Source organism: Herpailurus yagouaroundi, unplaced genomic scaffold (genome assembly GCF_014898765.1).
Source record: "Herpailurus yagouaroundi ecotype Mexico unplaced genomic scaffold, PumYag 164, whole genome shotgun sequence".
NCBI lineage: Eukaryota > Metazoa > Chordata > Mammalia > Carnivora > Felidae > Herpailurus > Herpailurus yagouaroundi.
Genome location: NW_024412405.1, coordinates 12,984,800 through 13,012,786, shown reverse-complemented (window position 1 = coordinate 13,012,786; position 27,987 = coordinate 12,984,800). Strand labels below are relative to the sequence as shown.

General features: G+C 48.2%; 1 protein-coding gene across 1 annotated transcript in view; it reads right to left on the bottom strand.

Annotated features, from left to right (window-relative positions):
• The window catches only part of SLC15A1 (solute carrier family 15 member 1), a 61,803-nt gene that overhangs the window by 28,551 nt on the left and 5,265 nt on the right, over positions 1–27,987 (bottom strand). The window contains exons 2-7 of the mRNA XM_040487205.1: positions 11,177–11,193; positions 10,447–10,528; positions 10,204–10,345; positions 8,705–8,824; positions 1,683–1,782; positions 1,416–1,506 (exon numbers count right to left, since the gene is read on the bottom strand). Of these exons, the coding sequence (XP_040343139.1) occupies positions 1,416–1,506; positions 1,683–1,782; positions 8,705–8,824; positions 10,204–10,345; positions 10,447–10,528; positions 11,177–11,193 (552 nt within the window). The remainder of the gene's footprint in view (positions 1–1,415; positions 1,507–1,682; positions 1,783–8,704; positions 8,825–10,203; positions 10,346–10,446; positions 10,529–11,176; positions 11,194–27,987) is intronic.

The following is a 27,987-nucleotide window of genomic DNA, read 5'->3' as shown; positions in this document are numbered from 1 at the left end:
TCATAGCTGTCCAAATGATTCTGTTCGTGGCAATGCAAACTCACTCTTCCCTCTGGGAAGAGCATACATCTCTGTTGTTCAAATCCTTATTGGAGCTGATTGTAGCAGTGTTCCTCCAGTTTCTTCACTGATTAATCAGTCATATAAAATCTCAGCACATGCTCATTTTATATTTGTGTAAGAGCTAGGATTTTACCTTTAAAATTATCCTTTAACACATTCTGTAATTCAAACGTGCATAAGTACATATTCTACTAGAACCTGGAAGTGGGGGAGGTGAGGGAACATAATGGAAGAATAAAGTATCTTTATTATTATTTTTTAAAGTAGGCTCCATGCCCAATGTGGGGCTTGAACTCACAACCCTGAGGTCAAAAGTCGGATGTTCTATGGACTGAGCCAGCCAGGTGCCCCAAAGCTATTAAATGTTTATACAAAACAAGTTGGAATGGGATTTAAGGGTCATCCTCAAACTACTACTCCAGGCAGAAATACATAAATCCCCACAAAATATTTTCTTTCATCATTGAATCTGATTTGCAGTGTGGACACCACTGGGTTGTTTTGGTCTAATCTGTCCCCGGATAGTCCCTTCAGGTGGGAAATTCACAGACTCTCAGTGGAGTGTCAGCAAACACAAATACCTGAGCGCTCTTGACAGCTGCTGTCTCCTTCTCCATCCCGGGAAGTTCTTTTAGAAATAGCTAAGGGGTACCTGGGTGGCTCAGTTGATTAAACATCCAACTTCCGCTCAGGTCATGATCTCACGGTTTGTGGGTTTGAGCCCTGCGTCGGGTCCTGTGCTGACAGCTCAGAGCCTGGAGCCTGCTTCGGATTCTGTGTCTCCCTCTCTCTCTGTCCCGCCCCTGCTTACGCTCTGTCTCTCTCTCTCTCTCTCTCTCTCTCTCTCTCTCTCTCTCTCTCTCTCTCAAAACTAAATAAACATTTAAAAAATCTAAAAAAAAAAAAACCAACAAGAAATAGTTGAGATGAGAGGAAGGCAAAGAATAAAATGTTGCCACTAAATTCTTCCCAACTCACTGCATATCGCTGGGGAGCACAAATTTGTGCCCAAAGGCACAAATGCCAAGTACGACCCATCCAGGTCTGGTTGCCAGACAGCACCTCTTTCTTGCCTTCTCTCTTACCATGAATAAAGACTTTGCATTAATAAAAAAATTAGGAAAAATTATTGCCATGCTAGGGGTGTTTTAGATTCTTCAGTGGTCTTTGGGATAAGGGAGTCAAATAGGATTAGAAACGACACGAAGCTCATTTTCTGGATTTCGAAGTATCCGACAGCGGAAGCGTAATGGGAGAAAAGAGGAACAAAACAAACAAACAAAACAAGGACTTAAACTTGCCACCTGACTTTCTCCCCATAATTCAAAAAAAGAAAACCGGATATGTCTTACCTCTGAGCATGGGAGTGATGATAGTAGAAAGCAAGCTTCCAGCATTAATGGCCAAATAAAAGATGGAAAAGAATCGGTTTCTTTGTTTTTCCTGTAATTAACAGGATAAGGTTACAACATGACTTTGGTTATATATCAACTGATCAAATGTGGCTGATGATCGGTCCTTGAAAAGAATCAAATGGAGAACAGACTTGGTGTCTGTGGAATAATTCCTGGATGTTTATATTTGTTTTATGTAGTTTCTGTGAAGGCACATGATCTCACCTGGCCCTCTTCGAACTGGTCTCCACCAAACGCAGACACACAGGGCTTTATTCCTCCGGTTCCCAGAGCTATCAGGGCCAGGCCAATCATGGACAGTGCCCTAGGGAAAGGAGAGGCAATATTGCAGAAATGTGAGATTCTTCAAAGCAGGAGTCTCTCTGTCCTCTAATTTCCCTCAGAGGACCAGGGACAGTGGATCTATTTGGGTTCCTGGGCCCAATTTCCAATGTAGGGAGGGGAATCCCCATACTAACAATAAACAATTCACGGCCACTGGCTGGGTGTCCTACAATTCAAAGCAATTCTGACACTCTCTACCCGGAGACAGTATCAGATTCCACAGCTCATATGACCCAGCAACAGCACTGCTGGGAATTTATCCAAGGGATACAGGAGTCCTGATGCATAGGGACACATGTACCCCAATGTTTATAGCAGCGCTTTCAACAACAGCCAAATCATGGAAAGAGCCCAAGTGTCCATCAACTGATGACTGGATAAAGATGTGGTACATATATATAATGGAGTACTACTGACCAATGAAAAAGAATGAAGTCTTGCCATCTGCAACTACATGGATGGAACTGGAGGGTATCATGCTGAGTGAAATACGTCAGTCAGAGAAAGACAGATATCATGTTTTCACTCATATGTGGAAGTTGAGAAACTTCACGGAAGACCATGGGGGAAGGGAAAGAAAAGAAACATACGGTTACAGAGAGGGAGGAAACCCATAAGAGACTTTTAAAAACAGAGAACAGGGGCGACTGGGTGGCTCAGTCGGTTAAGCGTCCGACTTCAGCTCAGGTCACGATCTCGCGGTCCGCGAGTTCGAGCCCCGCGTCGGGCTCTGGGCTGGTGGCTCAGAGCCTGGAGCCTGCTTCTGATTCTGTGTCTCCCTCTCTCTCTGCCCCTCCCCCAAGAGCACACTGTACACACTGTATGTTAGCTAACTTGACAAAAAATAATACTAAAAAAAATAATTAAAAAAAAATTCCACAGGTTAAGGGCTCAGTCCTATAAGACTGCCTTCCCCCCGACTTCAGGCACTACAGGCAAGCCTAGGTTGTCACCTGTGCTTCTGACTGATAAGCTACAAATTGGAAGTTCCAAAGACCATCTCCTTGAACTTCAGATACAAACCACAATCCCAGGTTGTTGCCTGTACTTCTGACCTACTGGCTATAAATCAGTATAAACGACCTCCTTGTAGGGTTCAATTAACTTGCTGGAGCTGCTCACAGAACTCAGGAAACACTTTACTTACTAGATCACCAATTTATCATAAAAGGATATAACTTGGGAGCACTTAAGTGGAAGAAACGCACAGGACAAAATAGGTGGGAAGGGGCACGGAGCTCCCACGCCCTCTCCAGGGTGCCTCTGTCCCCGTACCTCCCTGTGCCTACCAACCTGGAAGCTCTTCCAACCCTGTCTTTTGGGTTTTTATGGAGGCTTCCTTACATAGGCATGCTTGATTAAATCATTGGCCTCTGGATATTAACTCAATCTCTAGGCCCTCTCCCCCTCCCTGGAGGTCAGGGGGTGGGAATGAAAGTTCCAACTCTCTAGTCACATGATTGGTTCTTTTGGCAACCAGGCTCCATCCTTAGCGAGGTCCCCAAAGTCACCTCATCAACATAACAAGAGATAGTTCACCACTCTCATCACTTAGGGAATTCCAACGGTTTTAGGAGCTCTGTTCCCAAAACAGGGAAGATTGAATATGTATTTCTTATTATAAATCACAATCTCACAGTAGTTAAACACAGAGAAGGGACTCAACCTGTTTGAGAAGATAATTCACAGGAATACAGTCTTGATAGCAGAATGAAATTTGAATTCATGGGCCTTAACATTACTACCATAATCTACTATCTTTTGATCTTCTCAAGAGATGCAGAGAAAGCATTTGACAAAGTACAGCATCCTTTCTTGATAAAAACCCAAGATCATAAAAGCTATTCACAAAAGATCCACCGCTAATGTCATCCTCAACGGGGAAAAACTGAGAGCTTTCCCCCTAAGGTCAGGAACACGACAAGGATGTCCACTCTCACCACTGTTATTCAACATAGTGTTGGAAATCCTAGCCTCAGCATTCAGACAACACAAAGAAATAAAAGGCATCCAAATTCGCAAGGAGGAAGTCAAACTCTCACTCTTTGCAGATGACATGATACTCTATGTGGAAAACCCAAAAGACTCCACAAACTGCTAGAACTGATCCATGAATTCAGCAAAGTTACAGGATATAGAATCAATGCACAGAAATTGGTTGCATTTCTATACACCAATAATGAAGCAGCAGAAGGAAAAATTAAGGAATCTATTCTATTTACAACTGCACCAAAAACCATAAAATACCTAGGAATAGAGTTAACCACAGAGGTGAAAAATCTATACACTGAAAATTATAGAAAGCTTGTGAAATAAACTGAAGAAGACGCAAAAAAATGGAAAAACATTCCATGCTCATGGACTGGAAGAACAAATATTGTTAAAATGTCGATTCTGCCCAAAGCAATCTACATATTCAATGCAATCCCTATCAAGATAACACCAGCATTCTTCACAGAGCTAGAACAAACAATCCTAAATTTGTATGGAACCAGAAAAAAACCTGAATAGCCAAAGCTACCCTGAAAAAGAAAACCAAAGCTGGAGTTATCACAATTCTGGATTTCAAGCTATATTACAAAGCTGTAATCATCAAGACCGTATGGTACTGGCACAAAAAAGACACACAGATCAATGGAACAGAATAGAGAACCCATAATAGACCCACAAACGTATGGCCAACTAATCTTTGACAAAGAGGAAAGAATATCCAATGGAAAAAAGATGGGCTCTTCAGCAAATGGTATTGGGAAAACTGGACGGTGACATGCAGAAGAATGAACCTGAACCACTTTCTTATACCAGACACAAAAATAAACTCAAAATGCATGAAAGACCTAAACATAAGTCTTGAAGCCATCAAAATCCTAGAGGAGAAAACAGGCAACAACCTCTTTGATCTTGGCCGCAGCAACTTCTTACTTGACATGTCTCCAGAGGCAAGGGAAACAAAAGCAAAAATGAACTATTGGGACCTCATCAAGATAAAAAGTTTCAGCATGGTGAAAGAAACAATCAGCAAATCTAAAAGGCAACCAAGGGAATGGGAGAAGATATTTACAAATGACACATCAGATGAAGGGTTAGTATCCAAAATCTATAAAGAATCTATCAAACTCAACATCCAAATACCAAATAATCCAGTGAAGAAATGGGCAAAAGACATGAATAGACATTTTTCTAAAGAAGACAGCCAGATGGCCAACTGACACATGAAAAAATGTTCAACAAACTCATTAGCAGGGAGATACAAATCAAATCCACAATGAGATACCAGCTCACATCTGTCAGAATGGCTAAAATTAACAACTCAGGAAATGACAGATGTTGGTGAGGATGCAGAGAAAGAGGAACACTTTTGCACTGCTGGGGGGAATGCAAACTGGTGCAGCCACTCTGGAAAACAGTATGGAGGTTCCTCAGAAAGTTAAAAATAGAGCTACCTCGCAACCCAGCAATTACACTACTAAGTATTTATCCAAAGGACACAGGTGGGCTGTTTTGAAGGGGCTCATGCACCCCAATGTTCATAGCAGGACTATCGACAATAGCCGAAGTATAGAAAGAGCCCAAATGTCCATCGACGGATGACTGGATAAAGAAGTCATGGAGTACTCGATCCAAAAGAATGAAATCTTGCCATTTGCAACAATGTGGATGGAGCTAGAGGGTATTACGCTACGTGACATTAGTCAGTCAGAGAAAGACAAGTATCATATGACTTCACTCATATGTGGAATTTAAGATACAAAACAGATGAACGTAAGGGAAGAGAAGCAAAAAATAATACGAAAACAGAGAGGGAGACAAACCACAAGAGACTCTTAAATACAGAGAACAAACTGGGGGTTGCTGGAGGGGTTGTGGGGGGGGGGATGGGCTAAATGGGTGAGGGGCATTAAGAAGGGCACTTGTTGGGATGAGCACTGGGTGCTACATGTAAGTGATGAATCACTGCATTCTATTCCTGAAATCATTATTACTCTCTCTGTTAACAAACTTGTATGTATATTTAAAAAACTTAAAGCAACCGCTTGAATACTGGACAAGGATTTATGTATGGAATTCTTTTGTAGCTCTTACCGTTTTCAGTAAAATAATGGGTAGGTAAAATGTGTCTGCGTGCACTGTGTCTAGTACAATCATAATAGAATCATAATAGTCATGAAAAGCCATGGAAAAAGACAATTTAAATGCAAAGCAGAGTATCAGGTTATGTGGTATGATCTTAACTTGTTTACAAAGTACAGAAGACTGGAAAGAAGCAGAACGAAAGATTTACTACTATAATCTTTTACAATGATAGAAGAGATTATTTGTAATAATGGAGGGAATTAAGGCTTAGTTATTTTTACTTCCCTTGTATTTTCCAAGTCTATGTATTTTACCTCCTGAATTGAAAAAAATCACTCATGGAACTTACCAACTCCCATTTTGTAGTTTTGTTAGATTTATAGTAGGTACTACAAATTTCAGGTTTTTAAAATTTTTTTTTTAAGTTTATTTATTTATTTTGAGAGAGAGAGGGAGCATGAGCACATGCACAAGCTGGGGAGGGGCAGAGAGAGAGAGAGAGAGAGAGAGAGAATCCCAAGCAGGCTCCACGCTGTCAGCACAGAGCCCAGCGGGGGGTTTGAACTCACAAACCATGAGATATGACCTGAGCTGAAATCAAGAGTTGGACACTGAACTGACTGAGCTACCCAAGCACTCCCAAATTTCAAGTTTTATAAGGGTTTACTCCAAATCTTCTTGTTTGCAAATATTACTTTAAAATTCTAACAAATATTTTAGGAAACTATAGATAAAGTCAAGGAAGATACTGCACATTGAAAAATTCCTTTAAAAAATCTGCTCAGGGGCGCCTGGGTGGCTTAGAGGGTTAAGCGTCCGACTTCGGCTCAGGTCATGATCTCACAGTCCGTGAGTTCGAGCCCCATGTCGGGCTCTGTGCTGACAGCTCAGAGCCTGGAGCCCGTTTCAGATTCTGTGTCTCCCTCTCTCTCTGCCCCTCCCTTGTTCATGCTCTGTCTCTCTCTGTCTCAAAAATAAATAAACGTTAAAAAAAAAATTAAAAAATCTGCTCATCTTAGGGCTCCTGGCTGGCTCAGTCAGAAGAGCGTGTGACTCTTGATCTCGGGGTTGTGAGTTCAAGCCCCATGTTGGGTGTAGAGTTTAGTTAAATAAATAAAACTTAAAAAAAATCATGCTCCTCTTCTTGAATTAACTGGCTGAAGCACTTTTTTTGTTTGCCTCTTAATAAACTTGTGCTTAGTGCTATCACTCTTTTATTTTTATTTATTTATTTTTAAAATTTTTTTATGTTTAGAGGCACCTGGGGGGCTCAATCGGTTGTCTAACTCAGGCTCAGGTCATGATCTAGCGTTCGAGCCCCATGTTGGGCTCTGTGCTGACAGCTCAGAGCCTGGAGCCTGCTTCGGATTCTGTGTCTCCCTCTCTGCCCCTTCCCCACTCATGCTCTGTCTCTCTCTGTCTCAAAAATAAATATTCAAAAAAATTTTTAATTTTTTTAATGTTTATTATTTTTGAGAGAGAGAGAGAGAGAGCGTGAGCAGGGGAGGGGCAGAGAGAGGGGGAGACACAGAATCTGAAGCAGGCTCCAGGCTCTGAGCTGTCAGCACAGAGCCTGACGCGGGACTCAAACTCACCAGCAGTGAGATCATGACCCGAGCTGAAGTTGGAAGCTTAGCCAACTGAGCCACTCAGGCACCCCCAAACATTTTAAATGACAACAGAACATGGCCGGTTGGATATGATGTACCAGGCCCTCTAGTGAGAACTGTAGGTATGCTTGAATATGAACTCCATGAAATACCCAAAGAGACTAAGCTTTCTTGAATACTTACCACTTGCCAGGCCATGTTGTGGGTCCTTTACCCAGATTAAGGCACAAAACTGCCACACGAGGCAGGCACTAGTTAAAGTGAGGAAACCTAGGCACAGAGGTTAAGAAATGTGCTCAAGATCCCACAACTAGTAAAGGGCATAGCCAGCATTTGAACCGTTAGCCTGGCTCCAAAGTCCATGTTCTTAACTGATACCATAGAAGAGAAAACTGAGGCCTGGGGAAGGTGAGCTGCCCAGGTCTTACAGCTCCTTTGTGAGTAGCTGGGACTCAGACATTGGAAGTGTGAGCTCCTGACCCAGTCATACAACCACTCCCTCCCACCAGCGCAGTTCTCTGTGGGCACCGAGGGTGTTGCAGCAAGGGACAGGGTCTAAACAGCAATCCGATTGGCTAACAAACCAGAAACGCCGGAATTGCAGAAACCAATTTGAATTTCAGTGATATTTCCCCAACCCATACCATACGTTACACATAGATCAAGGAACGGAAGCACAAGAACCAGAAACAAAATACATTTTTATAAGGCCAGACTGTAGTGATGGGAAATTAGTCTCACAGAGGAGCGTTTGTCAATGGCACTTTCCATCAAGAACTCAGAACACAGGGCTGCAATAAATATTTCTGAAACTGAATTACTGAAAAATAAGCGGAAGTATGGTACGAGGAGACACCCAAAGGCACAGAGTCTTGAGGAAACCTGGCACGATTAGGGATCAAGGTCTGTGGGAGTTCTCTCCCTGGGAGGAAGATCAAGATTAACACAAGTATTCCGGGCGCTGACCGTGTGTCGTGTGACATGTACCCGAGACAGCAAGGCGTCGAGTGAGCAGTGGCTCCAGACAGCTGCTAGGATGGTGACATACATAGACCCAACTCTTAGTCAACGAAAAAGCTTCCTCTATGCTGATGAGGGAGGAAAGACCTCCTTGCACTTACGGTGAAGTTCAAGGAAAAAAGATGAAAAATTAGAGCACGGAGTAAGCCACCAGTGGCAGGGGGTGGGGGTGGGGGAGGGCAGCAGGTGTCAACTCACACATGTGTGGGGAGGTTGTCAGGGATTCCGTCATGGTCGAAGTCTGTGAGGTCATTAATGGAACTGACTGAAATCACCGCCTGCCCGATTGTGTACACGATGGACAGCGACACGATCGTCCTGTGTTGAGAGGGGTTAAGAGAACCTAAGTTAACTGCATGGTAGGAGCCCACTTCCTTCCCTCCCACAGAAAGGCCTCCTGCTTCAAAAGGCAAGACGCCAGCCATTGTGTACTTGTTTCTCAAACTTGAGTACCACTGGGAACTCTTCAAACAACAAAACGAAAAACAAAAACAAGAACTGTTAACTCCTAGAAAGGCAGCCTGCTGGAGAATTTGTTGCCCAGCACGCACGTGTAAGTCCCATCGGCTGGAGCCAGGGGAAGGGGCGGAAGATCGGTTTCATCTCTGAATTACTTGAAAAACTCAGTGTTTCCTTTTACCTAACTGCTGAGTCCGTCTATCTTCAAAAGTAAGAGATACTTATCTTGTGCCTGGTAACAATATTTGGCCAGGAGTGGGCCATTAATTATTTACCAAAAAAATTTTTAATGTTTAATTTTAAGAGAGACAGAGACAGAGTGTGAGTGGGTTGGGGCAGAGACAGAGGGAGACACAGAATCTGAAGCAGGCTCCAGGTTCTGAGCCCCCTACGCAGGGCTCGAACTCACAAACTGCGAGATCATGACCTGAGCCGAAGTCGGATGCTTAACCGACTGAGCCACCCAGGCGCCCCAGTTATTTTTATATTGTATTGAATGTACAGTGAGTTCATTTGTGTTTTCCAAGTTATCTAAGTATTTTACCTCCTGAATTGAAAAAAAGAAAATCACTCCTAGGATTTACCAACTCTCATTTTGTGGTTTTGTTAGATTTATAGCAGGTACTACAAATTTCAAGTTAAAAACAATTTTTTTAAGTTTATTTATTTTGAGAGAAAGGGAGAGAGAGTGTGTGAGCTGGGGGGGGGGGAGCAGAGAGAGAGAGAGAGAGAATCAGTGAATTTGGCCCAGAAGAACCTCCACTTCCTTGCTCATTAAGTCCTGGGGACTTCTCAGTAACCCTCTATTGGGGGCACTCGTGAAGCTGATCCTGTAGAATTGGATGAATGCTCCACATCCTCCCCGCCCAGAGAGCAGTGTGAGCCTTTCAACAGCCGGCACATACATTAGGGAGCTTCTTTGTTCTCTAGACCTTAACTCTGCGCCTCACACGTGATTAATGATAGACAGTATCCCTGCTACTATTTCAAGAGGAGACAGAGATGTCACCACTGTTTGGGGGAAGGAAAGAACCTACCAGTGCTACCTGCATTCACACTGCCAAACGCCAGGCACGGTGCTAGACCCGGGATACGATCTGAGCAGAAACAGCGCCCGACACGCTCTCCTAAGAGTTTTATGGGCCTTGATTCCTTGTTCCCACCGTCCTTCATCCCAAACCACAAAGCTGCAATTACTTCTTGGCTTGTTTCTTAACAAGGAAGCTGCAAATACTCACTTGAACTTTCCCAGCCAGGAGTCCGCGATCAGCGCGCCAAGGATGGGCGTCAGGTAGCACAGAGCCACAAACGTGTGGTAGATGGCCGTGGACAGATTATCGTCCCATCCGATGAACCGTCTGAAGTACAGAATCAGGAGCGCTTTTTGCAGAGGGCAGGGGGCGGGGTGAGAGGGGAGACAAAGTCAGGAGCTGTGGTAAGTCAGGCTCTTCACTCCGGGGAGGGAGGGTGAGGATGGTTACCTCTCATTCCATAGTAGGAAAATCTTTCACAGAACTCATTGACCACGATGAAGAAGATGCTCAGGGGGTAACCGAAGCAGCCCTGATGAAAACAAACGGTGTGGGATTGAAACACGCCCCCCACTGGCCCCGTGTTCACGAGTGAGCGCTAACAGCATGGAAAGTAGCTGATGCACATTTAGCAACTTGTCAGTGACTGTCCAGAGGTGGAATCAAGAATTTAAAAAATGTTTCACCCCTTGCACTCCACACAGAGATGACAGTGAAATAAAGCATCTGGTTTTATTGTTATTTTGAGAAAAACGAGACACACCATGTCCTAAAGAAAAAAACTCAGGATTGTCCCCGCACCAATGACACAAGTATATAATAGGAATTAAAAAAAATTTTTTTAAATGTTTGTTTATTTTTGAGAGACAGAGAGAGACACAGCATGAGCAGGAGAGGGGCAGAGAGAGAGACACACACAATCTGAAGCAGGCTCCAGGCTCCGAGCTGTCAGCACAGAGCTCGACACAGGGCTTGAACCCAAGTGCCAAGTGCCAAGTGCGTTGGCACTTCCCCAACCACACTGTGGGATCACGACCTGAGCCGAAGTCAGACGCTTATCCGACTGAGCCAACCAGGTGCCCCTGTGACAGGCATTTTTAAGTGAAGGAAGCACAGCTGTGAACATTTAGGAGCATATCAGACAAAACAAAGCTCTGTAGAGAAGGAAAAAAACACTCACCTGTGATCTGGACATTCCTGAAAGAAAAACAAAATGCCACTATTAAAGTCAAGTAATGAAAACACTTCCTGCAGAGTCTCAACTCAGACCCTCTGACTTTTCGGGGAGGTCAGATGTGCTGTCCAGACAGCTCCAGCCTTCTCTGGGAGCGGGACCTGGCATCAGATTTTCTTTTCATTAGCTCCTCAGGCAGTTTCATTGCGGTCAGAATTGAGAGTCAGAGGCTTCGAGAATAGCGCCAAGACCATTTCCTCCTGAAAACACTTCAAAGGCTGCCCATCGCCCACAGGGTGAAGACCAAACATTTCCGCTTGTCCTTTACTATCTCACGAGGTCAGTGGGGTTGGGTGAGGATTAAATAGTGGGGATATGAAATGCTTCAGGGTGTCTAACACAGTGAGGACTCAGCCACCATTCCCATTACCTGTTATGGCCTCTCTTCTAGCCCCTTCCGCATGCACGGGGCGGGGCTCGCATGACACCCAGCTACCCATTTGCTGAGCACGTTGGGTGCCCACTCAAAGACGGTAACGCATGAGACAGTGACTCCAGGAAGGGCCCCTGCCCCTTCCTACACCTGTTGTAACTCTCGCCACGACACGACCCGCACTAGCCCCCTCTGCCTCCCGATTCTCCCAGAGTGGAATACCAGTTTGTATTTCTGCCTCCCCTCCAGGGGTGTCCACCTCCCCATCCCCAGCATCTTTCCCAGGACCTACCACATTGCGGGGCCTTATCGTCAGAAGAAGGAATTAGAAGAGCAGGAAGAAAAAAAGGTGAGAATCCAAGTAAGCCAGTGCAAACCAAGGGCCATTGACTCGACTTTCTAGATCTTAGGCGAACCCTTCATGCCTCTGCCCTGGCCTCCCCTGAATTTTGAGGAGAGCTGACCCATCCCCTGGTTCGAGTCTTCACGCTGTGTGGCACGGCTCCCTGCACCTACGCACGGCCCGTTCTTATCTGTGTCTGTCACATGCGGGGCCCCTCTCCATGGGGAATCATCCCTCCCCCTCCCTGGCTTCCACTGACCGCATCTTAAAGTCCTTTGTTTTCAGGGGCCCGCGAGCACCCCCCCCACCTCTATTCTGAATCTGTGACCCCACGAATGGTCCTCAAACTTCAGTGTGCCTCAGAATCGACCTCCTCGGAAGAACAGGTCGCCGAGCCCCATGCCCACAGCTGCTGACTCTGGGGCGGCCCCCTGAGCCTGCATGTCTCACAAGTCCCAAGCCGATGTCCCCGCCGGTTCAGGGACATCCCCGTGAGAACCACCCGCAGGCTGTGATGTCCAGTTGCCGGACTGATCTGCATGAGTAGTTCTGATCACCTCGCTGGCCCCGAGCTCCGCAGAGACACTCCGTGCCTGCTGTCCCATCACAGACGCTGGCCCTGCCGCCTCGGATTTTCATTCTGTGCGAGCCCCGAGCCCCAGCCCACAATAAACAAAACCGCAGCCCTGTCTGAGGAACTCCGCTCTTGGCCCAGACCCATGCGGTGGTCGAGACCCCCCTCCTTCACGGGCGGGGGCCTCGCTTCCTGATTCTGGTCACGCTGTGCCGTGGGCGTTGGCACTTCCCCAACCACACGCCAGACGGTCTCACTGTCGCCCACTTAGGATCAGGGGTGCTATTTCAATCCTTGTCCTAAGGCGGGAAATGACCTGTGCTGGCCTCACAGGGCTCCGGTCCCAACTCCTGACATCTATAAAGTTCTGGAAGGACACTGTTCCATGAATAGCCTGATTTTCTCCCTAGTTAGACTTGCTGGTGGGAAGGGGCTGCTTTGAGGGGCAGAACGTGGGCATGGGGGGGGGGGCAGACGTGTGATTGAACCTCGCACCTGTTGCTTTCCAGCTGTGACCGAGGATGAGCCAGCCTCCCTCCGACAGCCCACCTGTCGGGGCCCCCGCCCAGGTCTGACGCATCATTCAGGGAAGATGCTGCCGCCTCCCAAGGGTGGGAATCAAATGTTTGTTGATCGAACAAGTGCTCCCAAGCCGCGGTCCTAGCCATCACCAAGTCCAGTGTTTGGATCCCAGCTCTGCCCCTCATTAGTTCCACCTGCCCGTCCAGGCTCTAACCTCCTTCTGCCGGAGACGCTGCCCTGCGCGCGCTTCATCAGTCTCTCCCGGGTTCCCGACCCCCCACGTGGCTTGGCCAATGGGAAGCCAGGGCAGGAGACCAGAGGGTCAGGGTGTTCCTCTCCCTGCCTCCTTCCCCATATGTCACCTCAGACTGCTCCATCCTCAGGGGACAGTGGAGGCTCCTCCGAAGGAGGCCCTCCCCACACAACTCTCCTCCCAGGTTCTGGTCACAGTTTTATACCACTTCCCATGGGGGAGACCACTGAAGTCATTACTCCGGGTACCTGCACTGTCATTTATGCCTCCCTGCCTCCCCCCTTTTTTTTAATTTAAAAAATAAGTTTATTTAGGGGTGCCTGGGTGGCTCAGTCAGTTAAGCGTCTGACTTCAGCTCAGGTCATGATCTCACGGTCTGTGAGTTCGAGCCCTGTGTCGGGCCCTGTGCTGACAGCTCAGAGCCTGGAGCCTGCTTCTGATTCTGTGTCTCCCTCTCTCTCTGCGCCTTTCTTACTCACACTCTGTCTCTGTCTCTGAAAAATGAATAAACCTTAAAATTTTTTTAAAATAAGTTTATTTATTTTCAGGGAGAGAAAGAGGGAGGGTGGGGAAGGGGCAGAGGGGAGAGAGAATCCCAAGCTAGCTCCACACTGTCAGTGCAGAGCCTGATGCAGGGCTCAAACTCATGAGCCAGAGATCATGACCTAAGCCGAAATCAAGAGTCTGAGGCTCAACCAACTGAGCCACCCAGGCGCCCTGACCCATGTTTTCTTTTTTTTTTTAATGTTTATTTATTTTTGAGAGAGAGAGAGAGAGAGAGCGCATGCGTGGGGTAGGGGCAGAGAGAGAGGGAGACACAGAATCCAAAGCAGACTCCAGGCTCTGAGCTGTCAGCACAGAGCCCGACTCGGGGCTTGAACTCACAGACCGTGAGATCATGACCTGAGCTGAGGTCGGACACTTAACCAACTGAGCCACCCAGGCGCCCCTGGCTCTGTCCTGTTCTAAACGGTGTGTGTGTGTGTGTGTGTGTGTGTGTGTGTGTGTGTGTGTGTGTGTTTGAATAATCGCTTCTATTCTGAGTATGCCTTCTGTGTCCAGATGGGACCCTGCCTGATGTAGCCCACACACCAGCTTTCATCACCAGACTGGGGACAGCCACTCTCCAGTGAAATACAAAACCCACTCAGGAACACATGCTTTTGGAGAACACACAAACAGGCCTATTTGCAGTATTCGAAGCCCTGTTTCACTGCAGTGGTGCCCTGCCTTCTAGAAGAAACAGCAGGACCAAACGATGCTCTGCCTACTTATCCTTCAGATAAAGTGCTCTTACTACTGTCTCCCAAAGACCCAGCAAAGCGAGCTGAGTGCCAGCTGCACAGGGCTCAACCTGGTCCTTGTACCAGGCCTTTACTGAAAAGCAGGAAGGAGGTATGAAAACCCAAACGGGATGGCCTGGAGCTTCACTGCAGTACTTCCTGCCACATGTTTCTCAGGACTTGGGTTTGCAAGGAAAGATTTCATCTGGCTGAGGTAGCACCTATAATTTCTGTTGCAAAATACTGTTTAGCGCTTATTGTATACCAGCTAATAATGGTAAAGATTTTGCTTACTTGGAACATAGACAGGGTTCCGGAAAAGAGAGCTTAGATCTTGTTCTAACAACCATCACACTCAGAACTACACTGTGGAAAATGAAATTCCTAAACTCACTCAGGTAAAAATCTGAGATTTAGTACCCAGTTATCACCCAGGAAGTTTGTTATTTTCCGAAAAGTGTTCATTCCAAAAAGCCACTTCTATTACTGAGGGGCAGAGGTTGCTAACCTCCTCTGTTACTGAATTCAGGGCTATTTGCTGGTTGTGTACTGCAGTTAGCATTTCTTTTTTTTTTTTTAACTAAGTTTATTCATTTTTGAGAGAGACAGAGAGAGAGTGCAAGCAGGAGAGGGGCAGAGAGAGAGAGGGAGACACAGAATCTGAAGCAGGCTCCAGGCTCTGAGCTGTCAGCACAGAGCCCAACGTGGGGCTCAAACTCACAAATCGTGAGATCATGACCTGAGCTGAGATCAAGAGTCAGATGCTTAACTGATTGAGCCACCCAGGCGCCCCAAAGTGTTCTTTTTTAAATACTTTTTTTCCCCTAAGCTACATTTTCTACCTGGTGGCTTAGGAGTCCTATCCCATGCCTTTTAAATGGGATCTGGCAGGATCTGCCTTGGCTCTGGTGCCTTCTGCGGGTTACTCTCCATTAGCCGTCTGTAAAGTGAGGATGCTGCCTTCCAGAGCTGCTAAGGTGGTCTGAAAATGGTTTCATAAACCAGGAGGAAGACGAGTTAAGTTGAACATTGGGTTCTTTTAGGTGGAAAGGCAGGCCTTGGGGGGCAGGAGATTAAGCCTCTGCTTGGGGACATCCTTCCTGGTCATAAGGCTTTAAAGATTCAACGTTTATTTATTTTTTTGGGACAGAGAGAGACAGAGCATGAACAGGGGAAGGGCAGAGAGAGAGGGAGACACAGAATCGGAAACAGGCTCCAGGCTCTGAGCCATCAGCCCAGAGCCTGACGCGGGGCTCAAACTCACGGACCGCGAGATCGTGACCTGGCTGAAGTCGGACGCTTAACCGACTGCGCCACCCAGGCGCCCCAAGGCTTTAAAGATTCAAAGCACTTAACCTTTGGACCGCCATTCCTTCACCTAGAGATGCTAACACCTCTTTGCAAGTTGGTTGATAAGATCAGATCTACAGGAATTGCTACAGAGCTTGCTACTCACTGCAGCCCATGATGACAGCTGAGTAGTGCAGATAAATGTTTGGAATGGAATGACTTAAGATTGAAATATGGGCAAGAATTTGCGATGGGGGCCCCCGGCAGGGCCGAGAGGGGCCCTCAAAGGAAGAGGCAGTTCCGTCCAGAGTTGCTCACGCTGACCAAAAGAAGAGGGTCCCTATGACATCGGCCTGGGAAATTAGGCCATAGGAATGAAAAAGTTGTGGACAGGCGAAAGTCAGTCTTCTTAGACACAGCCACAGCGGCAAGCACTGATTTTCAATTAAGCTGCTTTTCAAACGGGCAGCACTATAGTGTCCTGCATGCATGTGGCTGCAGAGCTTTAAGGATCGTGTTTCTTTCATTCTCTATTGCAGTGGTTCTCAACGTGTGGTCTCTGTCCCAGAAGCAGCGGCACCTGGGAACTCATCAAAGGGGCTCCTGGGTGGCTCAAGTTGGTTAAGCGTCCGACTTCAGCTCAGGTCATGATCTCGCCGTCTGTGAGTTCGAGCCCCGCGTCGGGCTCTGTGCTGACAGCTCAGAGCCTGGAGCCTGCTTTGGATTCTGTGTCTCCCTCTCTCTCTCTGCCCCTCCCCCACTCATTGTCTGTCTCTCGAAAATGAATAAATGTGTAAAAACATGTTTTTAAAAATGCACACTCTCAGGTCCATCCCAGACCTACCGAATCGGCAGCTCCCAGGGTAAGGCCCAGCTGTCTTCAGGCTCTCGAGCCCTCCTGGGAGCCCCTGGCCACTGCAAGTGGTGCTGAGGAGCAGGCAAGAAAGGGGTCTGGCGTGAGGGTGTGCGTCCCACGTGGCGGCTCCGGGCCAGGTGATCAGCTCCTCTGATGCGATTCTGGCTGCGCTCGTTGTTCCCCGGGATGACGGTGACAAGCGGATGCCCTGTCTCACCTTCCCCGTCTCCCATCCACCCAACCGGACCTGAGCTTCCCTACATGGAGCAAATCAGGACGGCTCCCCAACCTGGCTGGCTCCCTGCTCCCTGCAAGGTCAGACCTGCTGCTCAGCACAGCGTTCCAAGATCCCCCCCCGGGGGTCTGACTCTCCCCCCCCCCCCAACGTCAGGCCAGGACTTCTGATTCCCACACCAGGCTCCTTCAGAGCTCCCGAGCCAGTAGGGCACTTAGCGTCTCATCTCTCCCCTTGGCCTCCAAGGTATTCTCTGCCCCTAGTACATTTCTTTAGTCTTTTTATGACTGTGCTCACAGAGCGAGTTGTTCTGACTTCTGAAAATGTTACAGAGCCTCACATGTCATATGATCCCCCTTCCCCCATTTTTGGTGAGGAAATAAAGGGTATGCCACTTCAAAAAGAGCCACGCAGAATACGCACCCAGCAAAACAGCGGTTGGCCTGAGGCGAGGGGGCAGGGGACATGGGAGGAGGGGAAGGGGCCTGAGCGCCTTGGGGCACAATTCGTTTGATTTTTTTTTTCAAAAACTGATCAACTTAAGAAGTGAGAAGCACCTCTTGTTTTCTTAAGTTTATTTATTTATTTTGAGAGAGAGAGAGAGAGAGAGAGAGCGAGCGAGCAGGGAAGGGGCAGAGAGAGAGAATCCCAAGCAGGCTCTGTGCTGCCAGCGCGGAGCCCAATGCAGGGCCAGAACTCATGCACCGTGGGATCTTGACCTGAGCTGAAATCAGCACCTGGTTTTCTTAAGTGGGCTACTCCACTTTCTTAAGTGGGACCGTCGATGTTAGGTGAGCTGTAGAACAAGTTTTGCACCTGTAATCCAGGCCCCAGTTTCTGGAGTGGCTCTTCCGGCGCTGTCTCTTGCCCAACTTGATGACTATTTTTCTTACTTGGGGGTTTCGCCACAGTTTCCACCCTCGGGGCCCCTGCTGGTGCCTAAGGCACATCTGTGCACATCAGAGAATTGTGATCATTCAGGCCGGATGCTGCCCGGGGAGGCACGGCTCGACGAGCGGACAGCGGCTTGGTCCCTGGGCGCATGTACAGCTTGGCCACAGAGCCTGGCTGCGTTCCAGCCCCCGGGGGCTCCCTTGCTGGGGCCTTCATGCAGCGTGCAGCTTGCACACCTCCAGCCGGTGCCCTGCCCATCCTTCCACTGCCCTTATTTTAAAGAAAGAGCCCCTTTCCACAAACACTTTCTTCCCCACTGGGAGGGAATCTGTTTTGCCTTTGACATGTCAGCAAATAGCTACCTAAACAGAACACAGTGGTGTGACTGGCTTTCAAAATGCCAGTTTGATCAAGTTACCCCTGCTCAAAGCAAATGAGTTATCAGTCGTTTGAGGTCCCGGAACACCAATCAGCCTAATCACGTAAAGCTACTTTATTTTTTTATTTTATTTTTTTTAATTTTTTTTTTCAACGTTTATTTATTTTTGGGACAGAGAGAGACAGCATGAACGGGCGAGGGGCAGAGAGAGAGGGAGACACAGAATTGGAAACAGGCTCCAGGCTCTGAGCCATCAGCCCAGAGCCCGACACGGGGCTCGAACTCACGGACCGCGAGATCGTGACCTGGCTGAAGTCGGATGCTTAACCGACTGCGCCACCCAGGCGCCCCAAAGCTACTTTAGAAATACAGGGAAACCAGGGCTAATGGGACAGTATAGGTTTTATTAAGTGACTCTGGCATGGGGCAGGGACCGGCTCGGTCTGGGAGCGCTGGCGACCTGTATCCACACAGCCACAGGGGCCGAAGGCGTGCGCCCAGCTGGTGAGAAGACAGACACAGAGCATAAAATCTCTTAGCTGCAGTGTAGCTCCTTAGCAACGGGGTACCTCACAACCGTGTCACCCCTTTGTGTGGGGCAGAGACCGTGGGACTGGCACCTGTGGCTGGTCTGCCTTCGCCGAGTAACACACAGCCGCGTATCTTTAACCGTCCGGCAGCCAGGCCTTGCCCTCACCTTGTCCTGTGTGTCTGACACATGGCTTCGCCACCTTCTCCCTCAGCCTGGGGATCCCCTGATCAGGAGTGAGGGAGGCAGCTCGCGGTCTGCGCATTAGTTTGGGGCAGTTGCCATAACAACATCCTACAAACTGAATCTTAAAACAAGAGTAATTTATCATCTCTGAGTTGGGAGCTGGGAGGCTGAGATCAGGGTGTTGACCTCGGTGGCTCCTTTTTTGTTTTTTAATTTTTATAATGTTTCTTTATTTTTGAGATCAGAGCATGAGCAGGGAAGGGGCAGAGAGAAAGGGAGCCTGACGCAGGGCTCAAACTCACGGACCGGGACCGTGAGATCACAACCTGAGCCGAAGTGGGACGCTCAACCAACTGAGCCACCCAGGAGCCCCCTGGTTGGCTCCTTTTGAGACTACAAGAGGGAATCTGTTCCAGCCTCTCCCCAGCTTCTGGGGGTTACTGGCCATCGTAGACGTTCTTCGGCTCATGATAGCATTACCTAGATCCTTGCTGCCATCTTCACACGGTCTTCTCTCTGTGGTGGCCGTGTCCAGACGTCCCGTTCATATAAGGCCCAGTCATACTGGATTGCAGGCTCCCTTACTCCAGGATGACCTCAACGGAACTAATTACATCTGTGAAGGCCCTATCTCCAAACAAGGTCACATTCTGAGGTACCTGGGGTCAGGACTACAGCATATGAATTTGAGTTGGGGGGCAGGGAGTGGGACACAATTCAACCCGTAACAGTCAGAGAGCATTTGTGGTATACAACCTATTGCTGTAGGCTACAGATATCCTATCTTTTACGAAGATTTCTACACACGATTGTCTAAAATCATGTGCATTCAGGGACACCTGAGTGGCTCAGTCGGTTGAGCGTCTGGGTCTTGACTTCAGCTCAGGTCATGAGCTCATGGTTTCTGAGTTCAAGCACCACGTCAGGCTCTCCGCTGTCAGCGCAGAGCCTGCTTCAGATCCTCTATCTCCCTCTCTCTCTGCCCGTCTCCCATTTGCACTCTCTCTCTTTCTCTCAAATAAACAAACATTAAAAAAATAAAATCATGGGCGTTAAGAGGCCCACTGTGAGAATTTCCTGGGTGTCAGGAAGGTGGCCCTTGCTCTCCTAGGTATTTCCTTCATCTACACCTGGATGTTCTATTATTCTGGAAGAACAGCCTTCATTCTGAACTTAGAGTGAGGCTTGCTTTACATGCTCTACTGCTGGGGCGCCTGGGTGGCTCAGTTGGTTGAGCGTCCGACTTCGGTTCCGGTCATGATCTCACAGTTCTTGGGTTCAAGCCCCGTGTGGGGCTCCATGATGACAGTGTGGAGCCTGCATGAGATTCTCTTTCTGTCTGTGTCCCTCCCTGCTCTCCTGCGCGAGATCCCTCTCTCTCTCTCTCTCAAAAATAAACATTTAAAAAAGTTAAATGCTCTCCTGCTGAGAGTCAGTAAACGCATCTGTTCATAGGCTAGGGCTAAGACAGACCTACCCCCGGAGCAGGCTCTACAAGGAGACAAGAAGGGAGAGAGCACGGGGTCCAAGAGCAAACTGCACATGCAGAACAGGCGACAGAAACGAGTCCATAGCACCCTCTCTGAAATACTGTATCATGTCATAGGCAAAAACAACGCCAAAGGCAGATGAGTGTCACCAAATCAAAAGGAACTAATCCCCTGGTCTGTTGGGGGTTTCTTTTGGAGCCAATTGAGTTAGAGATGTGAAATGTTAGTTATCTTTAATTTTTTTTGGAAATCTTAAATTTTAGACACAAAGATCTTTTGCTCTTAGATGGTAAATCGTGACTAGAAAAAATGCTTATGATCATGGTAAGTGTGAAGTTAGGCTGTGAAATAGTCTACAGAAAGCACAATTCCCCCCGATTGATATTTAGACGGTAGGAGTCTCCATAGCAGTGTTAGGAGACAAGGGCGCCTGGGTGGCTCAGTCGGTTAAGTGTCAGAATCTTGGTTTCAGCTCAGGTCATGAGCTCATGGTTTCGTGGATTCATGCCGGGTGTGGGGCTCTGCACAGGCAGTGTGGAGCCTGCTTGGGATTCTCTCTCTCTCTCCTTCTCTCTCTCTGGCCCTCCCCCACGTGCACTGTTTCTGTCTCTCTCAAAAATAAATAAGTAAATACATACATACATACATACATAAAAAGGAAGCATTAGGTGACTTTTTTCCAGTCTTATAATTTTAGGGTGAACATGCATAGGAACAGCTATAGCAGAAGGAAAGTGAATCACTGTTCAGAGGTCCAACAACAGCGCTTGAAAACTTTCCCCACAGATCCGTAGTACAGCACCTAGGTACAGTATCAATGGAGTATGAGCATAATTTTTAGAATTACTTTAAGATAAATGTCTATGACATCCCTGTGAGCATTTCTGATTCACCTAAATATTCTACATGGGGAGTGTTTTCTACATACCAATTCTGTTATCAGGTAGGTCGCTGTTTGGAACTGACTAGAGGTACACCCAGAAAATCCATCCATCTTGCTGGGGAAAGATACTAGGCATCACGTGTGGTACCTAAGCTGAGGATTCTGGCCGCAGTGGAATCATCTTTACACATCAAGGATTTTTCCTACCTAACGTCATGTATAAGTGATACACATCTTTCAGAGAGAACGTTTTCTACTACCATGTGCACTGGGTTGAATAGTGCCCCCCAAAACTTGTGTCCTTCCTAGAATCGCAGAATGTAACCTTACCTGCAAATGGGGTCTTGGGACACCTGGGTGGCTCAGGTGGTTAAGCCCCCGCCTCTCAATTTTGGCTCACGGTTCACAGGTTCAAGCCCCATGTCAGGCTCTGCACTGAGTGGGGAGCCTGCTTGGGATTCTCTGTCTCCCTCTCTCTCTGTCCCTCCCCTGCTCACACACACCCTCTCTCTCTCTCTCAAAATAAATAAACTTAAAAAAAAAATGAAAAGAAAATGGGGTCTTTGCAGATATAATGAGTTAGGATGAGGTCATGTTGGAGAAGGGGGGGTCCTTAACCCCACGGGACTGGTGTTCTTCTAAGAAGACAGCTCTGTGCAGACAGACAGATATGCGCAGACAGGAGGTGATGTGAAGGCACACAAGGAGGAAATGACCATGTGATGCTGGAAATGGATTGGAGTGATGCATCTATAAAGCCAAGGAATGCTAAGAATCGCCAGCAGCACCAAAAGCTAAGAGAAAGGTATCGGACAGATTCTCTTCTAGAAACTTCAGGGGGAGCATGGCCCTGCAGACACCTTGAGTTTGGACTTAACAGCCTCCAGAACTGTGAGAGAATACATTTCTGCTGTTTTAAGCGACCCAGTTGGTGATACTTTTGTTACAGCCACAGGAAACTAATACACCGTGTGAGGGGATATGTTTTGATCCACTGGGAAAAAGGTCTGTTTCTCCAAGAACATCTCAACTGTACCTTCTGATATGTCCCGATGGAGCTTACAATAAAATTCTTGCCTCTTGAAGCAGATTGTACGATTTGCAAATGCTTAGTCTGTGAGCTTTTAACGGGTCTTCTTATGTGAGTACATTCTGTGAATTTTCCGGCCTCTAGTCTGAATCTTGAACCAAATTTGCCTTTGGGTGTGTGCTCAGTTTCACACATCCCCACACCACAGCTGGCTGGCTCCAAACACTCTCTCCGACGACAGGCTCCTTTCAGGAGCCCAGTGGGGAAGCCCTGGCTGGTGTCGAGTCTCAGAGGAACCAGGCCTTCCTCCTTCTGTGGAAAGTCCGTGGAAGACGCTATCCCTTCCCTTTGGCTGTACAACCTTCCAGCTGCCGAGACCGCCCCGTAACTCTGCACCGCGAGCAGATGCTAAGAGCACCTGCACTGATGCCCGGCGGCGAGCAGAGGCACAGCCTGGCCAGCTGACACAGCCCTGTTCCCATCATCCCCATGAGATGACCCCGCCGTCCTGCTTCCTCAGTGATGCATTCCCGGCCTCTGAAACCGAGAGACCAAGTTACAAAACAGAGGTTCCTGGGTTCTGTATGTTGCAACCCTAGGATTATGAGTCAGTGGTTCTCATTCATCTCCTGATAATACTACTTCTGTTCTTTCACTATCATCATGGAGGAATGTGGAATGTTCCTCAGAGTCCACCCTTGTTTTTATTTCCTTATCATAGCTCACCTGAGACACCTACCCACTTTCTCTCCTGCCAGGGACAGGGTCAAGATGCCTTTGTGTCCGGGGCAGCTGTGCCCAGGGAGGTGGGAGCACGGTCGGCTGGGTGCTCAGTCCCCGCGGTCCCATCACGGCTTCTGTCGTGAGCAGCTCGACCCTGGAGAATGGACAGCTGTCCCTCTCACTAGTGAGCTAGCCAACTAGTGGGCCCTCAATGTGCTCCCTGTTCTTTAGTAATTCAAAGAGCAGCAGGACAATTATTAATTTAAAAAATCCAAATAAATCAAACCTGGAATAATTCCACTCAGGACATTTTGTAGAGGCATGAAGGACGAGGCAAAGATTTAGTATTAAGGTGGTGAATCCTCCAACTTTGACAAGACACCGTTAGCTATGGCTTTGTCTCTTGATACTTTATTTTCCTCAGGTATCCCTTGGTGTGGAAAAATGTTGTTTATAAGCCAATGTTCCTGGCCTCTGAGGATATGAGTTTCTTCATGATGGGTGGTAAATAAATACTTGCATAAATAAGTGATTTAGGCCCACCTCCCATGAGCCATAGATGGACCATATGGATTCTTCACTCCTGCTTGTTTCTACCCTGTTCTTAACCTGTGCAAGCGAATTTTCAAATTCTAGCTACTAATTTACTGCAAAATTGATCATCACGGGCAAGCCAGGGACCAGATTACACTAGATCCTGCTGCCACGATCTCATCTGGGGGGCACAGTAGCAATATTTGGATGTGGGTGAGGGTCATGGAACAAAGCCTGTCATTTAGAGTCATTTAGAGCAGTGGTTTTCTAATCAGGGTCTTGGGACCAGCAGCAGCAGCACCTGGGAATTTGGTAACTGCTAATCCTTGAGCGCTGCCCCAGACCCACTAAAGCAGAGACTCGAGGGGTGGGGCCCAGCAACCTGTTGGGATAAGCCCTCACTCGGATGAGCCTAATGTACACTACAGACTAATACCACTGCCCTACAGCAATGTCAGCCTGAAAGAATCCAGTGCCAAAATCTCTGGGGTGCCTGGGTAGCTCAGTTGGTTCAGCGTCTGACTTCGGCTCAGGTCACGATCTCACTGTTGGTAAGTTCACAGTTCGGGAGTTCGAGCCCTGCATCGGGCTCGCTGCTGTGAGTGCAGAGCCTGCTTTGGATCCTCTGTTCCTGTCTCTTTCTGCCCCTTCTCCATTCATGCTCTCTCTCTCTCTCTCTCTCTCTCAAAAATAAATAAACGTTAAAAAAAAAAAAGTTCTCTCTTCCTGCTGTCTGAGGGGAAGGCAATTCTCCCAAGGGTCAGATGCCCAAGGCCCCCTTTGGTAGCAACTCTAGCTGGACACTTACAGCCTAGAAAAGGGTTTCCAGCTTCCCTGGGACTTCAGCGCTGTTCTTTGGTTTACCCAAGAACTTCTAGAAAGAAACAAGAATGTGTAAGAACTTTTAAGTGGCCGGGTTTGTGGCACCTTCAAAACCAGTCCGTCACTTTATGCTCAGGCGGGAAGCTGACTAGAAAAACTCATCAGAATCCCACAAGGCCAGCAGGAGACCGAGTAGGGGGTTCAGGAATATAATCAACTATCCTTCATTAAGTGAGCGAATTCCTCAAAACAGTCTGGAGGTCCTGGCGGAGGGAGGCGGGAGCTTGCTTCATAGAACCTGGAGCCTCTCCATGCCTCATTTCCAAAGTCACATACATGGCAAATGACAGCAGGACCTATGGTTCTCCAGGACCAAAGTACGGGAAGTAATTTGTAAGAGCAGCAACTTTAGCGCAGACTTGCTCAGCTCTGGGTAAGAATGGGAATGGGGTGAGGGGGGAAGGGGGGAATATTTGAAATCTTCAGCAAAACCATCCCTAGCCCCACAAAAGCCTCAGCTGAGAGGTTCCCTGCCATTTGGAACCTAACTCCACAAGACAGCTCTTGAGAGGGGGGCTTCCTCTCCACCCCTGACTCTGACAAGCACACCCAGACTTTAAAGCAAGGGTTGGTGAGGGGTGCCTGGGTGGCTCAGCTGGTTAAGTGTCCGACTTCAGCTCAGGTCATGATCTCGAGGTGAGTTCAAGCCCCGCATTGGGCTCTGTTCTGATAGCTCAGAGCCTGGACCCTGCTTCGGATTCTGTGTCTGCCTCTCTCTCTGCCCCTCCCCCACTCATGCTCTATCTCTCAAAGATAAACAAACATTTAAAAAGTTACTTTAAAAAATGTTTTTAAAAAGGCAAGGGTAGGAGAACAATGGCTCATGGGCCAAGTCTGGCCCCACCACCTGCTTTTCTGTAGCTTGCAAGTTAAGAATGGTTTCTATGTTTAAATGATGGAAAAACAATGTTTAAAAACTATTTTGTGGGGCGCCTGGGTGGCTCAGTCAGTTGAGCGTCTGATTCTTGATTTCTGCTCAGGTCATGATCCCAGGGTTGTGGGATCGAGCCCTGTGTCAGCCTTCTGCTTGTTATTCTGCAGTGGAGTCTGCTTGAGATTCTCTCTCTCTCTCTCTCTCTCTCTCTCTCTCTCTCTCTGTTTCCCCTGCTCACACTCTTTAAAAACACACACACACACACACACACACACACAAAAAAAAAAAAACCCCACTATTTTGTGACACATGAGGATTACATAAAATTCAAATTTCTGTGCCCATAAAGTTTTATTGGAACACAGCTCTGTGCATTTGTTCACGTATTTTGGATTACAAGGGCAGAGTTGAGTGTTGCCACAGAGACGGTGCTACTTCCCAAAGCCGAAAATATTTATTATCTGGCCCTTTACAGGAAAAGCCCTCTTTAGAGCAAAGGGTTTGCAGCTCACGATTCTAACTGGATACCACAGCCAGGTTTAGCTATGCACTGTCATGCCCAAAGCAACTTTTTATCTAGTTTATCCTTGTGGATTCCCCCTTGCTGTGTTACTGAGTCTAGTAATTGGTACATTTGATGCCGATCACAACCCTCGCTTTCCTACTCCACCCCAACGTTTACTCCCATTCCACGGGCCAGTAGAAGCTGGTGTGAACATTAGTTTCAGTCACACACAGGACAGAATCAGCTCGAAGCAAACGTGTCTTGAAGACCCTCTGTCTTGCTTCCTTACCCCCCTGCTGCATTCATCAAGCATCCCACGTACTGCCCATTCAGTCATGTGGGGCTCTAAAGCAACTTTGGCACCGAGGCCAAAGATCTGTTCTCAAGAGAAGTTACTGCTCCCCTTGGTTAAAAAACCCTTCAGGGGCACCTGGGTGGCTCAGTCAGTTAAGTGTCCGACTCTTGATTCAAGCTCAGGTCATGATCTCACGGTTTTCGAGAAACCCTGTTCAGTTCTGCGCTGACAGTGCGGAGCCTGCTTGGGATTCTCTGTTTCCCTCTCTCTCTGCTCCTCCCCTGCTCGTGTTCTCCCTCTCTGTCTCAAAAATAAATAAATAAACATTTAAAAAAACTTTAAAAATCGTTTGTTCTACTTACTAACTAAACTTAGATATTGCAACTTTAGGGCTTGGATAAACACAAAACTGGCGTCCGGATATAATGCTACTCGTGCTATGCCGACCTTAGCCGCAAAACAAAACAAAACCAAAACAAAAAGCAAAACGCAAAAAACAAAAAACCAAAAACCAAAGCCACCACTCAAGGACCAATTTGCAAACTGGAAGGAATCAGTTCATTCGGGACTACACTACAGAAGCGACCTGTGTTTGCTCACCAACGATCAGGCTGCTGGCAGCTAGCGGGATTGGAACTATTCCAGGAAAGTCCTCACAACACAGATGCTACCGAGGTATTTGGTATCTGAAAACCGAATCAATCCACCCTCAGAGCACCTCCCAGAGAAGTCACGCAGAGTGATAGGCGAATGATGTGTGAGGAGGGGTCCAGAACTGCAGCCCAGGAGTTTGTCTGCCCGTGAGGCATGCACTGTGGACGGCCCCCACCTCGGAGGGAGGCTGTAGCATCTTTCTGGAAAAGGCACAGGTGTTTACAGCTAGAAGCCCCAAGAATGAACCACTCAGTGCTGCTTCAGGCCCACCCCACGGTGCGGTGCAGCAAGGTAATTCGAGCCGATGAGGGTTGCACACCGGGCATGTGCGCGCCCCCCCCCCCCCCACAACCACTGAGGGCAGTCCCGGGACTCCTAAGGGCAGAGAACGCTGAAGCCCAAAGAGTTTAATTTACTGATGCAAAATCATCCAGGCAGGAAGCGGTCGACAGGAATAGGACGGCAGGCGAGCCAAAGCCAGACCTGGTTCTCTTAACCATGTGGTCGGCTTGTGCCCTCACGGGCTGGTCCATGGCATGACTTTGGGGGAGTCACTTGACTTGGTTCCCCTTCTTTCAGGGAGGAGAGGGCTGGGATGACCTCGGGTCTCTTTCAGCTCTGCTCTCTGCTTCTGCATTCATTCCAGAGTGGTCTATCGGGAAGCAGGCAGGATCGAGTTGTTCCCGAGATGCTCTGCCTACACTCCATGCCTGTAGAGGACCAGCTGTTTTCCCTGAGTGCCTTCTCCTGAAGCTTGAGGGCAGCGGCAGGACGATAAGGGCCACAAAGGTCCGTCTCCAGCCCCCCCTGGAGCTCCGGGGTCACCTGGCCGGCCAGCGGCATGGGACATGCCAAGGCGGCCACTAAGCGCCCACCGGAGAGACGGAGCTTTTGGGGCCCCGCCGACACCGGCACGCCCCAGTCGTTTCAGCCCACCGGCTGGGAACACGAGCCGGCCCACAGGTGGGCAGGGCGAGCTCACTGCATTCATTCTCGCAGCCTCTGAGCCTGGGCGCCTCGGGGCTCTCCGTCCTCGCGCGGAGACCCAGATCTGGCTTCGGCCACTTCCCCGGAGCCCGCGGGACCCGCTTCCACTGATCCCGCAAGCCGCTTCCCGCCCCGGCGCCGCGCTCCTGCCGTCCGTCCGCGGCGCCAGCCCTCTCGGCCCCG